The following is a 17,132-nucleotide window of genomic DNA, read 5'->3' as shown; positions in this document are numbered from 1 at the left end:
TTTGAAATACATTTTCAAGTAATTGTGATTGAACTGAAATAATGTCTGTGAGATACAATATTGTGGTGTGTCATCTGCATCCTCCATTGTTTATGCTTTGACTTGTTAGTTTGAATACTTTCCTAGTCAGTTAATAATTAGATCAGAGTACTGAAGTCACTGAGCAAAATGTCTCATAACAGTGTCTCAGAATTAGTGTTACAGAAATGCTCTCAATGTGTTTAAGCATGCTTCTGTCTATTCCATGTGACACTGTACATTGTTAAACCCTCTCAGTTTTGAGATGTAAATAATTTAGGAAAAAATGAATTAAAAATACCCTTTTGGCTATTGCATCTGTGTGAGGGATATCCTCCTTGTTTGGAGGATTTAAAAATATAATCCCTATGTTTACTTCCCAGTTGAGCTGTTCAGAAAAAGTCACTAAACACAGAGGGCGTTACGGTGAAAGTAACTTGGCACAAATTTGTATGAAGAAGAAAAAGGAAATAAACATTTTCTATAGTCTTCCATTCCTGGTTGTTTTATGGTTAAGTAACTATGGTGGGTAAAATTCAGGTGAACATGAGTTTCAGAGATCACTACACAGCTGAAAGGGATAAAAAAAAAAAAGTGTTTTTCACCAGTGGTGGCCTTGAACCTTCAGAGGCCTGTATATAAGCTTTATGTTATCTGAAGCTGTATCCCAGTTGCCTTAAGATGTATTAAGTGCATGTATAAGTCTTTTCACTTCAAGGTCTGCTTTTTAGCAAGTACTCCATTTCTCTGTTTAAAACAATAGAGAAGTGGCTTTTTTTTTCTTAGCCATTTTCACTTTCCGGTAAGGCAGCAGCATCACTGAGCTTCTGTTTCTTAGTTTGAAAGTATTGTGGCAGTGTTTGTTGCATTTTAGAACCAGTTCAGTTGAAATGATTATAGCAAAAATAATTTAAAGGTTGTAACAGTCTGCAGTTTCCAAAAAGCTGAACTTTATTTGTAAATGCGTATATTAGTGTTACCTGGCAGTTGTTTTCAGCACTATTCTGAACGTTTTATTGGAACTTTTTTAAATGCTTCAATTTTTTTTTTTTTTTTTTTTTTTTTTTTTTTTAAATTTTTATTTTGACCTGGTTTCACCACATCATCTGTTCTATTCAGGGAACTTTTTTCAGCCATTCCACACTCTGAGCCCTCAGGATGGTAATTCTCTAGTGGCAATGGGTGGCAATGCCTACTCTCTGAAGAGCTGGCTTGTGATTGCTTTTATGAGGTTCTGGCCCTAAATCTATTGATCACACTAGGGTCACTATAGTGCATTTCCCAGGCTGAAGTTGCAAAGTCCCCAGTCCCTGGGTTGCCTGCTGCTTCCCTGTTAGAATTCAGTGTGCCAGACCCACGGCACCCCTGTCTTTCATGAATGGAATTCAAAAAGACACTTACATTTCCATAAATAAATTAGGGATTCAGTGGCTTCTTCCGGCTAATCAGGGCAGGCTGATAAACCTTGCTAGCTGTTTAATAAATGAATTGTGACTGATTACCTATTAATATGGACGCCTCAGGAATTCACCCTGGGGAAGCAGAGCAGTGAAATAGAGAGGGGCATGGCCCCTTGGGAAATCAGGGCTTCATGTTTGCAGCTTAAATATCTCTGTGAAGTATCAATAAGGAGGTAATTGAATTTTGAACACAAACATGAGCGCCGGATGGATGAAGGAGAGGGGGGCTCTGATCATCTCTTCATGCCCCTTCATACTCCCCTCCCCTTTCCCTTAGAGACCACTCTAGTGAAGATAGATGCTAAATCCATTAAATAAAGATTAGACTCTGTCGTGGTAGAAAATGGCAGCTTAGCTAGATCCCTGGGCAAATTGGGACCTTTAGCAATACAGAAAATTAAAATATACATTTTTAACAAGTGTGCTGTCGACACAGTAATAATGACTGTGTGGCTTGTGGGGTTTGCTCACCTTTCAGATCTGCTTTTGTTTGGTTATATCACTTGCTCTTGTTTTGAAACCAGCCTGCTTGGTCTCTCTGAAGCAGAGAAGACTTAGGTGAAGGAAGGGGGTTTTTTTCCCACCTTGCTTTCTGTCTTAGGCACTTTTTCTTGGCTATTATGCTTGTAATAGTATAGAAGATTAGTACTCTTGTATTTGAATATGGAAATAATTAACTTTGGCTCCAGCATGCTCAGTCACATGTCCTGAAAACTAGTTGGAAATAGTCTAGAGGAAGCATAGAGATGATATGGGAGAGTGAAATGTAAATGTGATAGGGCTTTTTTAAAATGGCTTTTATTTTCTAAGCACATGGCTTTGTTTTTTATTTACTCCAGATCAATTTTTCTAAGCTCTACCTTTATGGGGAGGATTAGTATAGGGGTGTGCATTGTAAAATGTCAGTGTTCTTTCTTGTCATGTAATGAATTGTAGAAACACAGCTGAAGTGGCCTTTAATGGGTGACAGTCTTCCTTTATAATACTGTGCTAGATGTAGAATGTGATCAAGCCGCCTTCACAGCTTCGCATGCCCTATCGTCTGTTGCAGAAAGTCAGCAGATCTTCCTGGGTTTTGCAGGCAGAATCTCATCTGCCTGTACAAGTAGGGTGCCAATTGCCATACTAGAGAGACTACTCCTCTTTTTCCAAATAAGATGATCATTCTACAGAACAAAATCCAAAATTGTTTCTGTTTAACGTTTTCTTAACAAGAAATTAAGCCAAACTAATGTGTTCCTGGGGAAAATTGCTGTTCCTTCCTTCTAGAAATTTTTCTCTTTACTCTAGATAGTTTTGAGAATGCAAAGAGGAAAAAAAGGATTTATGTTTTGCTGAGTTATAGTGGACTGAGACAGTAGTAACATGGGGACTTCTGTCTATTCTTCCATGATGTCTCCCTGATAACATCACTTTCCTCTTTTCAGACTCCTCTCAAATTTTAGCAGTCATGACTGGAAAACCCTTGATGCTGCATCCTCAGCTTCAGCTGCCAAGAACTGAACCCAGCATCATTATCTTTGGTTTAGGAAGAACAAAAGTAGATATTAAGTGTTAGAAAAGTATTAATATACATGGGTCCATTTCAGGGACACTAATGAGTGTACCGGGAATGTCTTGGCTTCCATTGACTCAGAGCTGCTGCAGACATGGAAAAGGTTTTCCATCTGTTTCCCAAACTATCATCTCCTTCCACATCCCAGCAGTTTACTCACCTGTCTTTTGTCAGAGGGTTTTTGGGCTGGGAATATCAGTATTCTTTCATCCAGCCATGCTTCTAGCAAGGAAAAAATTTTCTAAGCTGGCTCAGCCTCAAGGATTCTCTTTCATGGTGTTGGCACCAAATTGAAAATGAACAGGTACCACCCCTTAGCTAAATTGCAGTAATTGACTGTGTATGTGCTGTAGCCTGTCTCAATTTAAGAAGCCAGATCTCAAGCCTCCCTTGGTAAAGGTAGATTACAGCATTGGGTTTACCTTTGGCCAAGGGTGTTGATCATGGGCTCCTTCTCCCCTGGGATTTCCTGGCCTTTGTCCCCTTGCAAAGGGACCGTTCCTCTCCTGAACCCCACCCCTCTCTCTCCATTTTTCAGTTTGCTAACTATTTATAACTCATCTAGTTTCCTTTTACCTTGGCTGGCCCCTTTCAAAGAAGTCACCAGCACCTTGACAGCCTATGTCGTTGTTTCTCTCATGCTACTGGCATCCTTAGCCTTACAGTATCAGCTGTCCCTCTGCCTGCTTTGGAGATTTTTCTGCTCTCTTCTCCCTACGTGTAAACTTAGACTGATTTTCTAGCTCAGGAGTCTTCCTTTGTGTATCCCGAATTAAAAAGGATACTCTTGCTAGTTGTTCTGTAGCTTCTTCTGAAAGCAGGCATGTGCCAGGAACCTCACAAGCTTATGGCTTTCCACATATTAAGGCACTTAGTGATGCAGCATTTTAATTAAATTAACCAGAATTCGTAAATTGTAGATAGACAGATTTTCCAGATCATCTCAATATGAGCTTTTGGAGTGATCAACACTCTGCTGGTGTTTAATCCATCAGACTGCCATATGGAGTGTTGAGGAGCAGAAGATCTGTTTATTAACAATTGTTGTTTTTTCACGTCAGCAAGTACGATTTTCATATTTGAGGACTTGGGAGTGCAATCTGTTGCTGCATCTCTTATATGAATTATATCAGGCTCATGCCAGACCCCATTTCATGTCTATCCCTCTTTTTTACTGAATCCAGGTGACCCAATAAGCTGTCTAAATGACATGGTAGACCAAGAGGGTCATTCCACCAGAGTCTCCAGAAGTTCTTTGGTTACGCTATCACAAGAGGAATGTGTCCATATGTCCTTTATGAGAAGTTATAGATATCTGGAGCGTCAGTGGTTTCTGCAAACAGTTGAGACATTTAATGAAGGTTTGCAATTTGAATGACCAGAACATAAGTCATAATTCACAAAAGTCAGAAATTTGTTCTTCATCTTCAAGATCAAGCTGACCTTTTATTCAGTCTGTATTAATAAATACCTGTCCTCAAATTCTAGGATATTTTCTGTGTTGGACTTCCTTAGCAATAGAAGTTACCTGTCTCTTCAGAGTAGTGGTCTGTTCCATTTTATTGTGACATACAAGTTGGTTTCTACTCCTTTAGCTGAGTGAACACTGCTGGTTGTCGGTCTTTCCAATGGGAAAAATACTCTTCAGGAAGGGGAAAAAATCTTCTTGTCTTGTGACTTTTTCATTGCTGTCTTCAGAAAGAGGTATTAGCTGTTCTAGGATCAGAGACAAGATGGGCCCAGTGCAGAAATACATTTTGCAACCTAGGCATCAGGCTCTTCTCATCAAATCTAATTTAAGATATTTTCCACTGTCAGAACCCCTGAATTCTCAGCAGGAGTAACATGCAGTCATTTTTATGCATCCAAACGTTTTCATAACTATTGGCTTATTTGCTTGGTTGGATACATTGGCAGAGTGTGGGGAATAACATGTGCTTATTAAGACAACTTCAATTTTGATCTCTGTTTAGGTAAAGTATGAAGAGGAGGGAACTGTTGGTATATGTTGATGGTGATAGATGGAAAACGGTGGTTTCCTCACCTTTATTAAAGTTGTCCATCTTATCCAGCAGATGGCATTGAAAATGTACCCACTGCTCTTTCTTCTTGCTAAGCAGTGCCTTAACTGAAATCTGAAATCCTACAGGCTGTACTCTTCCCTTTTCTCTGATGCATAGCTGCAGATCAATTCCTAATGAGGATTTTGAGTGCCCCCTGCCTAGTGTGTAAAACAAAAGCCAACACATCCATGGATTAACAAGAAAGGACTTTAAGGCTGGCGTGCTGCACCCTGCAACAAAATCCATTTTCAGGATTTCAAAGTATTCCTTTAAACATGTAGCATTTGGGCAAGCCCTATTAGTAGTCTTTTCTTTCCTGACTTTCGTCGTTTGTCTGTCCATCTGCTTGTCTTCCAGTCTTCTTGGTATTTGTGTCATGTGGGCAAATAAGCAGTGATCTTTCAATAAGCTCAGCACCAAAGGCAATGTTAAACACTCATCCTTTTGAGTAGTCCTGCAGCACTCACTAGCTCAGACCTGCTGCTGGATTCCCAGAGACAGCACAAGTTCTTCAAGCCAGTGGCAGCATCTGTCCTAGTGAAGGGCATTTCTTAGGCTGGTGACAGTAGGAGTTTGTAGGCCCTTTGCATGTGGGTCACTGGAAGGAGGAAAGATTGATGATATTTAGAGTTGGTATCACTTACCTTCTAATTAAATAATGAGGACAGTGGGATGTAGATGTAGTGTAATGATTCAAATGGTAACTGGGTATTGCAACAAAGCTGAGAAGTAAAAAATCTTTACTATGCATGAAAAGAATGTCAGTTGTGTAGTACTTTGTTTCCCGTCTTTTCTGTATTTATCTTTATTCTTTCTTTTCAGTAAATATGCTGTTTAATATAATTTCTGTATGATACAGAAACATTGTATCAATGTACAAGCATTACTGTACTCATGGAAGGTAGTGTTTTATTACTTCTGAGCAGCCAAATAATTTGAAAGAAATGATAAAATTTATGTACATGAAACACAACTATCATGTGGAGTTAGCATGAACGCCCATGTCAGAACTATGTAGCGTGGCTTTGTTTGCCTCGTATTGTTTATATATTATTCTGTATTGTGATTACAAATTAGTAACATACACATTTCAGAGTATTTAGACCACACTGGGAGCTAACGAACATTGCTATCTTTCTAGAACGTATGGGATTAAAAATGCCTTCTACCAACCCCTTTGTTTCCTTTATATCTGAGGACCTGAGCAGATGTGGAAACTGGAGCTTTTTACTCTTTCCTCCTCCTATTCCAAACAAATTGTCTGTGACCCCTCTTTTGAGAGGGTAGACAGGTAACACTGCTGCTGTTCTGTCCCCCATTTAGCTTTGTGACCAAGTATAATGCTTGACTCTCCAGTAAGTCCAGGCATCCAAGCTATAATCTAAATCTTCTTCCATTTTTCTATATATCATCTATGGAATAAAACCCTTCCTGTCTATGCACACAGCTCTTATCCAAGTTCTTACAATATTACACCTTTTCCAGAATCTTTTACTCTGATCTTAACAAATGTTGCTCCACTCACAAAGATGAGCTCATCATTTTGACTGCGATCAAGATCTCCATATGTTTTTCCACACACTTTGTTATTGTATCAAACCACTTTTCTTTCTCTTCATGGGTTTTTTTGGTGCTTTATCTAATATACTTCATGCAGTAACAGAAAGACAACAGACAGTTCTAGTCTGTGAAGAATGCAAATTACTGAGACATTGCTGTGTTTTCTGCAAAAAAACTGGTTTCCCTGCACACTTTGGAGGCATACTCTGTAAACATCCAGGGAGCTAACTCATCCTCCTTCCACCTGCTGTACAATATGTATAGAAATCTTGGTAACTGTTAAGGTGATGTGTTGTGAGTATGATACTTTTCAGTGTTGGCTCATTTAACTGTATACCTCTATTGTCTGTCTGTATTTATATAGTGTCTCTCTTAAGCTCCTTAGGGCAGAAATAACTTGTCCTGTGTTAGTACATCATGTAGCAGAGGGGGTACTTGATCAACAACAAGAACTTCAAGGCATCAGAATAATTATTCAAGATGTATATCAGCATTGCTAGCTAGCTATTTATTTAAAGGTATTTGTCAAGCTAGCATCCTGGCTGTTTTTCTCTTTTTGTTGACACTTTGTTGAACATGTTGGCTTCCTCTGCTTTGGCATTACATGTCCTAACAGCAGATACATGTGAAATAAACTTTGTGGAGTATTCCTTGAAGGGCTCTGATGACATAAAAACAGTCTTCTGCAGGAGCGTTCAAGTCTCTCTTGACCAACTGCTTAAGAAAGCAGTTCTAGAAAATACCACAAAAGGTATGCCTGACGTTTGGGACCAGTGTCTGCAGCTGTTACCTTTTGACACCTACCTAGACCCTCCAAATCAGCAATAGATGTATGTGCAGTCAGATCTTAAATAAGCTGAACTGCTGTTTTGGAGGCATTTATATCTTTCTGTAGATTTATATGAGGTGCTCAACTTGGACACCCCAGTCTGGAACCTTAATTTAGTTGGCATGGATCTAAGCCTTGGATCTAAAGCACTGTTGATGAGATTAATATGAGATTTCCTTGTTTCCTAATAATTCTATTCCCTCAATCTTGGAACTTGACAGAGAAAGATATATACCAATTCATGGGTAGGGGAACCTGAAGGATGGATGGAGAAGTCGCATAGCAGGATTGACTGCATCAGGATTAGAAACCGGGTTTCCATTTGCAGGCTAAAGTGCTGTCTGCTGGGCCATGCTGTCATTCTAGCTCAATAATTTTATCTATCAAAGAAAACTTTACCTGTAAGTAACACAACTCTTGTTGTATTTGAGATAATGCTTTCTGACCCCAAAATAATATCGTTCAGAACTATTATCAGAAACAGAAGAGGACATACATGAAGTTCAAACATGGCCACAATTAGTCACAGCCTTGCTTTTTCTTCTATTATAAAATAGAAGGGAGAGAGTAGAGTAAAATTTGTTCTCTGGACCTTCACTTTCTGTATAAATTGCAGGCTGCTTGAAGGGCCATAATATCTCTAAATGTTTTATGTCATGTATGTAAATAGCAAAATCTTTTTTTCAAGAAGTTGTAAAGTAATTGTAATTTGCTGTTACTTCTGGTTAGGTAAGTCTGAGAAAGTTAACGAATTAAGTATGATCTTCATATGCATTTGTAATCACAAAGTTTTAGTTAAACTACACTGATGTAGTTTTTTTCCTTACAAAGGTTTGTCACTTTGGTATGTTTGTAGAGAGAGTAGGTTTCAAAATAATTGCCGTAAGTTGAGTTGGATAGAAGGCGGTGACACAAGGATCTGTACTTGGGCCAACTTCACTTGATAGCTCTTTATACTTGGACTGATAAGAATAGTTATGCTAAGTTGTTCTGATATTCTGTATGTTGGGCTTTTTTATAGGATTTTGATGCTTCTGAACTAAAAACTTGCTGTTTGGCAGAATTTTTGTGACAAATCTATCTGAACTTGCCGGAGAATGTAGTTACACAAAGTAATTGGGCTTTGTGTGCAGTTGGTGAATGTGGCAGCATTTAACCATGTTTTGCATGTACCCCTCAAGCCTTCTGAGCTCCTGGGATGGTCCAGAACAGCCAGGTAGAAACACAGTCCCCAGCATGGTGAAGCAGAGTGGATTGCTCTACCCCTGTATGTCTTCAGGCTTGAGTGAATCTTCAAGACACAGCAAATTATTGTGCTGTTTCCCACCTCTTCTGCTTGACTTTAATAATTGTTTGCACTTTACAACCTATACTTCTGTGTAAGGTTTCATAATCTTTTCCCAGAAAGGAAGTAAGTCTCATTCTCTCTTCTGTAACTTCAAATACTCTGTCACTTCAGGCAGTCTTTTGGTAGGAATAATTTCAAGATAGTGTGAAATACACCATTCACTTCTAGAGAGCTGCTTATAAATCAAGAGATTTCTTCATGAGAATGTGGAGAAAAAAAAGTGGATCTCTTTGATTTTGAAAGGTAGCGCAGTTGTTATTTTACATCTCTACAATTGAGAAGATAAATTGAAAATTCCTATTGACTCCCAACCCTGACAAGAATAAGAGGGGGGGGAATTCAGAAAAAAGTAATGGAAGCCAGTCAGATTAAAAGTAGCAAAAAGGAATGCTTTTTACGCAATGAATAATTTGATGTGGAACTTTCTGCCACACTGGGATTTTTTTTTTTTTTTTTTTCAGACGAAGTACTTAGCAGCTATTGAAAAGGAATCAGGCAATTAAATGGATGATGAGAACATTTCTAGTTAGAGCAGAATAAAAATCTAAAATGAAGTAGGAAATATCAACTGCTTCAGGATGTAAAACAAGCACTTAGGAAGAGGAGGAATCTTTCAGAGACTATCATTCCATATGTCTTCATAATGGGGTTCCTTGCTTTTTTTTTTTTCTTTTTCCTGTGATGCTTCTGATATTGGGTGCGGTCAGACAGGATACCTGACTGGGTGGATCACTGATCTGCCCTGCTCTATCAATTCCTGTGTTAATTTACAGGTTTTGTGACTACAGACCTGACAAATTCTTGTTTATTAGGAAATAATATTTCTACAATCTTTTTTAGTGACTAGTCTTAGATCCTATCTATTGATTGGATTTTATATGCGAGATTTTAGTCAGTGATATAGAATGTAAATTCAGAGCATACTCTGAGTTACATCTCTAGAGAGAACATTATTATTAAACCTTTTTGAGGATGTCCCCCGTGGCAGCTCTGTAGAGCAGGTGGCCTGCATGGCACAAGCACACAGGGAGTCAGGAGCCTCTGTCTTATCAGAGCATATAATCTAAAAATCACTCAGCCTGTTTCTCTCTCCTGGGGAGATGACGACGATGACACAGGACTCTTATGCTAAAAACTAATTGTTAACCTGCAGAAGACGTCATTCAACACAAATCCCAACAGAAAAGGGCTGGGTGATGGATGTTTCTGAGTAGCAGGCCAAGCTGTCATTCGGTTTTCAACAGATAGTTCTCTGGGTTGCCTCAAGATTTGCATGCCTAGTACCTGGCTTACTTGAAAATAGAGAGCATGTTAATTTAAAAAAAATGCTTACAATTTCTGTTTAGTAATGTATGCATATAAAACTTGGAGGAGTAAACAGTTCCTCCACTGTCTCAGGACACGAAATGCACTGACTCTTGAATATGGTCCTTGGATTTCCTGGAACAGTAAGCAAAGCAGTGGCTAGGTGGAGGGTTAAAGACTAGGAGACAGTGTTGAACAGGAATGTAGCAAGTAGGTAATATTTGGGAAAGGAATGTAGGATTGCATATACATCTGTTGATAGGAGCATGGCCCATAGTTCAAGGGAGCTGGTTGTCCACCTCTACTCAGCAGTCATTAGACTGCATCTGCAATGCCACATCCAGTGGTGTCCTCCATTCACCAGCATGAGGAAGACATTGGTAAACTGGAGAGAGTTCAGTGGAGGGCCACAAAGACGATCAGGGGGCTGGAGCACTTGCCCTGTGAAGAGAGGCTGAGGGAATGGGGCTTGTTCAGCATGGAGAAGAGGTGACTTCACAGGGACCTGATAGCTGCCTGCCTAGTACCTGTGAAGAGGTTGTTAAGAAGATGAAGTCAGGCTCTGCACGGTGCTGCATGGTGGGAGGACAAGAGACAACGGTCATAAATTGAAGCAAGAAGATTTCTGACTGGATTAAAGAGAAAACTTTTTCAGTACAGAGCAGTCAAGTATTGGAAGGATTGCCAAGAGAGATTGTGCCGTCTCAATCCATGGATATTTTTAAGACTTGACTGGCTAAAGCCCTGAGCAGCCTGTCTGTTCTGAACAGAAGGTTGACTGGAGACCTGCCAAGGTCCTTTCAAACCTGAATGATTCTCTGATTCTGTACAATTTTCCTTATATGGTATTGTACTGTATAGCTTATCATTTGATCTGTTCTCTTATTGTAGATTAAATTGTTTTCACTCGTCACTTTTCCCTTATATCCTCTTTTTACTTATACCTCTTCTACTCTGTTGTGCCTTTCTACCTCCAAATAGTGTCTGATAGTCTCATTATCACTGGATCATGGAGTCTTCTGGGTTCTCCTGGCTTCCAAAGTTTCTTCAATGCCCCTCAACACTCAGAGCAATCTCACCAGTCAGTAAATCTATGGAGACTCCTCATGGCCATCACCACCTTGTGCTTTACTTTCTGAGCTGTCTTGTAGATGGTTTACCATCTGCTTTGCTGCAGTGTCTCTTTTCCTTGTTTCCAGTGATGGATGAAGAACACTAGTCTGCTCATTAAAAGATAGCTATGTCACTGTATTCAGCTTTCATAAGAGAAGAAAGTAATGGTAGACGTGGCCTCAGACCAGTGGTATGCATGGACTAGGAATAAACATGAAGAGATTTTTGGAAGCAAAAGAGTACCAAAGCTTACTGGGCTGCTCTCAGTAGAGCTTCTGGAGCAAAGAATAATGTTGGTTTGGTTTTGCTTGGTTTTTTTTAGGAATGACAGTTGACTAGTATGCTTTACTTCTGGGTTTCAAGAAACTGGAGTTTCTTCTTGTCACAGTTTAAGCCCAGCCAGCAACAAAGCACCATGAGGCCGCTCGCTCACTCCTTCCGCCCAGTGGGATGGGGAGGAGAAAATATAATGAAAGGCTCGTGGGTTGAGACAAGGACAGAGTGGGATCACTCACCAATTGTGGTCACGGGCAAAACAGACTCAACTTGGGGAAAAAAAACCAAAATCAGTTTAATTTGTTACCAATCAAATCAGAGCAGGTTAATGAGAAATAAACCCAAATCTTAAAACACCTTCCCCCACCCCTCCCTTCTTCCCAGGCTCAACTTTACTCCCAATTTTCTCTACCTCCTCCCGTCAGTGGCGCAGGGAGACGGGGAATGGGGGTTGAGGTCACTTTGTCACACGTTGTCTCCGCTGCTTCTTCCACCTCAGGCGCAGGACTCCTCACACTCTTCCCCTGCTCCAGCATGGGGTCCCTCCCACGGGAGACAGTCCTCCATGAAATTCTCCAATGTGGGTTCTTCCCACAGGCTGAAGTTCTTCACAAACTGCTGCAGCATGGGTCCTTTCCATGGGCTGCAGTCCTTCAGGCACAGACTGCTCCAGCGTGGGTTTTCCCATGGAGTGACGGCCATCTTCAGGGGCATCCATCTGCTCCGGCGTGGGGTCCTCCACAGGCTGCAGGTGGGCATCTGCTCCCCTGCTCCCCTCCATGGGCTGGGGGGGGACAGCCTTCTGTCTCACCACGGGCTGCAGGGGCATCCCCTCCTCCGGTGCGCCTCCTCACTTCCTTCTTCACTGACCTTGGTGTCGGCATAGGTGTTTCTCTCACATCCCATTCCCCTCTCTGCTGCAGGTTTCCCTTCTTAAATCTGTTCTCCCAGAGGCACTGCCACTGTCACTGATGGGCTCGGCCTTGGCCAGAGGCAGGTCCGACTTGGAGCCAGGGAAGCTTCTAGCAGCTTCTCACAGGAGCCACCCCTGCGGTCCCTTCCCCACTACCAAAACCCCACCACACAAACCCAAAACACTTCTGACCATTGCTCTCAGGAGATATCTGCAGACTCCGATACCTCTGTATTTCTTGTATTTGAATCATGTCTTTAAGCTTTTCTTCAAAACCCATGGCTACTAGAAGTGTGAGGGTGTTTATGAAAAATGTTCTCACATTTCTTCATGGGTCTGGGAGGGTTTATTTTTGGGTGCATCTTCTACATCTGCTTTTACAACTGGGCCTTACCTAGTTGCCTTTGAGCTCATTAACAGCTAGATTGTAATTATTGTAGCAGAGCCTGCATTGTTTATATTTTAATATCTGTTCCAAACAGCCCTAAGTGGTATTACAATTTTGTTACCAAGTAGGTCAGATTAAAACTAGCAATAGTTTCTGTGAGTAACAACAATTTTCCCGTGATTTTTAACTCTTCCAAATACACATTTTTTCTCTATTCATTTGAACTTGACTCTAGTAGCATTTGGATGCTGTAAAAACTGTAACATTTCTAAATCAGTGCATTTCCTCGGATGTTTTGTGACCAACTTGGAGTTGGTAAAGATGGTTTTGAATTCCCTGAACCCTCTTCTGGACTTTCAGATATTCCTCAGCTCAGGGCATTGTTGCCAGGAGAAGAGGATTGTGGCGGACAGAGTGCATGAAACTAGTCAGTATTATAACTGAAAAAGCTGGACTAAAGCAAGCAGTGAATATACTGGGAAGGATGAAGATCGGGATAAGGGTAGTCATTAAAGAAAGTGCCTTTGATTCATGTGGAGAAAAGAATAAAATGATGGAGGCAATTGTGAAGGTTTTCTTCTGCAGCCCACAAACTGCATATTGCTGCTCTTCTGTAATTCTGGTTTAACTAAGGTTGAGCCATTGGCCTTGGAACACTGAGATTTCAATCATTTACTTGTATTTGCTTATACAGACTTTTTGCTTGGATTTTTGGAAATTATGGAAGTCCTCTATGTAATTTAATATGTTGTATAGTTGTACTAATGGCAAAAGGAATCTTGGTTTACTTAATGTGTAAATCAAATAATATTGTTCAGTCATAAAAAGCGTGAATCTTCTTTTCATAGAGACCTCCAATATTGATAATTCATTGTTGTGTCAAGGGCTGCAGTCATCTACATGGAAAAATGTTTCAATAAGGAATCTTGGGATTAGAAAGCATTTTAAAAATTTAGTCTGCTTTTTAAAGACATACCTCTGGACAAATAAATACAGACTACCAAAGTATGAGCTTCTTTCATTCAGATATCTCTTCCCATGAAGCTTGTTGACAGAAGTTAAACTTAAAAATTCAGTTCTGCTTCACAGCTCAAGCCATTAGCTAACCTACTGACAGGGGCTTGTTTCTGCCTTTTAGAGGTCAAGGAAGCTGTACTGTTCTTGAACCAGAGCTGCAAGCCTCCCTGTAAACATGCCTTGATGTCTTCTGATTGGATTTGTGTGCCCTGGCTTGCATAACCATACAGCTTGTATCCCAACATTATTAGCCAAAAAGAAGTATAGGGACTTACATAATCATTACACGATTATTTTTCAGTAACTGTACTGTAAATATGTAATTCTCTCTACTCCTAATAACTCTTAATCCCTTTGTTCCTATTGGCTCCTGGGCTCAGATTTTGCCATGGCCTGTGTGCCCTGGCCACTGATAAAACTTGAAAAAATGGTTACTTACAAGGTTCACCTGCTTTGCTCCCAAATGGTAAATACTTGCTCCCCAGCGTAGGCAGGGGCACCACATCATGGTGCACTGTTTTGTGGGAGCTTGGGCAGTGCTTCTGCCTGCATGCCTTCTGGGAAGGGTCCGTTCACTGCCAGAAACCTTTCATACCTGGCTGCATGCGTATATTCAGTGCAGACCTCTCCGCCTAGCTTTTTCACGTGTTTTATGCTCAAGAGTTCTTGAGCAAACAGTTTTGATCTCGTTTCTCCACGTTGCTTGATAAAGAAGATTCCTCTTTGAGATACTGTGGTGAGAAAACATAAATCATCAAGAACTCTTGGTCTGCTGCAGGGGTTGGGAAGCCAGGAAGAGATTATTTTCCTTTTGGTACAAGCAGGTAGAAACTTTTAGAGTGTTTCTTGTTAAAACATGCCCCATTTCTATCCTGCTATTTGCCTCCAACATCTGTGGGATTTGGTGGTCAAAGCTCTCCCAAGCTGTAGCTGTTCCAGTGGTAACTTACGCTAGTGAAGTCCCTTTCAGGTATACTTGAAAATATCCTCAACTTTGATGTAACATTGCCTTTCATATTGCTTTTAATATTAGAAGCATAACTTGAATTTATTTCTTTAAGCCTTATAAAATACTTGAACATCATTTTTCTGTGTTTAATTAGCTTCATGAGTCAGCGCTTGGTCTTAGGTCTTGACATTTTTGGCGTGTGAAATTTTTTTGTGTATTTGACCTTGGCTTTATTCCAGAATAAATATTTTAAGCTGCTAGTTGTGCGGGGGTTTTTTGTCTTCGGTCTGAGACTAGGGGGCAGACATAAGCAGCACTGAGAGAAGTGAACTGTATAAACCACAATTAGAATTGCAGTGCACAGGTGTCTGAAGATCTTATACAATTGCCAAGCTATTTGTTTCTCAAATGAGAGGGGCTTTGGGAGTGTATTTTGGAGAATAAAAGGAGCAGAAGGCCTTCCATTTGGATGTTAGGGTTGTGGTTTTGGTTTGTTTTTTTGGGTTTTTTTTGTTTGTTTGTTTGTTTTCCAAGTCCTAGTTTAAATTCTTCCAGACTTGATTCATTTGATATCTTTACAGAACCAGCATAATGAATGGTTGAAAGTGATCTACTGCGGCTGGTGATGGAATTTATAACTGCCTTCAGATAGGAATCAGCGTTTAAGAATAAAAATTTCTTGCATGCTAGCTTTTCTTTGAGCATCAAGTTGGGTCCTGTGGTTTAAAAATCTGAATGCCAACATTCAAAGTAAGACTTGTAATGATATTAAAGGAGAATGGCTTTAGCATCAGGGTTATGGGTGAGTTCTGTTGCAGATACCTGAGAATCTTTTGGGGAAGGTAGGCATCTTAGATCTCTGTGCTAGTCATATACGAAGCATTGTTGCAATGAAAAAATAGTGAAGTGAATAAATAGCAGCTCACAGTACAAGACGCTCAATGTATCTACAGTCCCAGTGTTCACTGTATTTTGCAATTTAATGCACAATAATTTTTTAGTTCTGTATTTCTGTATGCTCCACTGTGTCAGATCTGTATTCTTGGGATGTGAGGTTCCATTAAAAAATAAATAATAATCGCAGCCCCCGCTCCCCCGCCGTACACTCATTTTCTATAATATGGTAATGATATCACCGTAGCAGTAATTACGGGTCATCTTCATTTCTTTCATCTCTGCTGGTTCTGATGGCTTCATTCCTTTGACGGAGAAGATTTGGCTCTGGGTGCTGTGATTATTTTGTTAAGCATTATTCGAATAGACAGGAGTGAGAGAAATTAATCAATCCAAATGCAATTAGCATCATGTTTAACCCAGTGATGGACGTCTCAAGGTGAAACAGCCAGGGGAGTTTCAGACATTATTATTCAATCCAGTGGCTCTTATCTAAATTATAATCAAGAGAGGTTTTTATTGGCTTCGCAGAGAGAAGATGTAACTCTTTCCCTGCTTTGGGGGTCAAAGGGATCAGGTCTTTGGCCCCACAGGATGTTGGCTGCAGGCAGCTCCTAGAAGTGGGAAGTACTGTAGGAGTTTCCTTTAATATGGGGATCACTCAGGAGAAAATATCTGCACATCTTAATACGTGACCTGGAACGTAAGTTTAGTAGCTCCCTGGGCTTTGGCAGGGATGTCATTGCCCCTTGCTTTGACTGTTTTCATTGACTGGCTTTGTCCATCTGTATGTGAATAAATACTGTTTGTAGTTTTTGCATTCGAAGCTCTGTGAACATCATTGTTTGCAATTTAGTGCAAACAGAATGGTACTGCCTTGCAAGTTAGGGAAGTCTGATTAGGAGAACAAGGTAAATTATTCTGCAGAGAAGGAATCTTGATTGTTTTTTAGAGCTGATACAGTTTTAGTATTTACTGATAGCAACAATGACATTTTTGAGGATATCTTAATCTGCAGCAGATCTGTTATCACCAGTCTGGATAATCCTAGGATCTCTGAGATCTCTTATCAGGTATACAATAAAACACCACTAGTATGGGTGGAGAAAAACAAGGTGGAAAGAGGTCATATGAGGATTTCATGATTCAGGACCGCATTGGGTATTTGATAACCATTCTGAAGGCTCTAGCTAACACTCACTAAACTGTTTCAGTGGTTTAAAAGTTTATCAGTCTCAGCTGTTTACCACTTCTCTGTCAGAGATTACTGTTTTCATAGCATACTGGGAGGAGCGGTCCATGTGCCTCACCTGTTCTGATTCACAGCCTGGCTTTGTGCAAGCCTCCACCTTCTTTGGCATTTCAAAACAAGTCATGCCAGACTGAACTACAGCTGAAGTAAGGGCAGATTCTGCTGTCTCATTCACCAAGGGAAGGACAGTGA

General features: G+C 40.3%; 1 protein-coding gene and 1 long non-coding RNA gene across 6 annotated transcripts in view; one reads left to right on the top strand and one right to left on the bottom strand.

Annotated features, from left to right (window-relative positions):
- Positions 1-17,132, top strand: part of LIN52 (lin-52 DREAM MuvB core complex component) — a 73,008-nt gene that overhangs the window by 21,625 nt on the left and 34,251 nt on the right. The window contains exon 6 of one of the 5 annotated variants that reach the window (XM_041128597.1): positions 15,376-15,397. The exons of 3 other annotated variants lie outside the window; for them this stretch is intronic. In XM_041128597.1, coding sequence (XP_040984531.1) covers positions 15,376-15,377 — 2 coding nt within the window. In that variant the 3' untranslated portion in view covers positions 15,378-15,397. Of the gene's footprint in view, positions 1-2,905; positions 3,052-15,375; positions 15,398-17,132 lie in introns of those variants that run through there. One more of the 5 variants, XM_030041795.2, reaches the window with a different exon arrangement.
- LOC121233781 lies at positions 11,900-17,070 on the bottom strand. Its single transcript, XR_005933891.1, has 3 exons — positions 17,058-17,070; positions 16,380-16,384; positions 11,900-12,170 (listed from the first exon to the last, which is right to left on the bottom strand). It is a non-coding gene; the product is annotated as an uncharacterized LOC121233781 (long non-coding RNA).

This window comes from Aquila chrysaetos, chromosome 2 (assembly GCF_900496995.4).
Source record: "Aquila chrysaetos chrysaetos chromosome 2, bAquChr1.4, whole genome shotgun sequence".
NCBI classification, from domain to species: Eukaryota; Metazoa; Chordata; class Aves; order Accipitriformes; family Accipitridae; genus Aquila; species Aquila chrysaetos.
The sequence above is the reverse complement of the archived record's forward strand: the minus strand, read 5'-3'. Positions and strand labels throughout refer to the sequence as shown.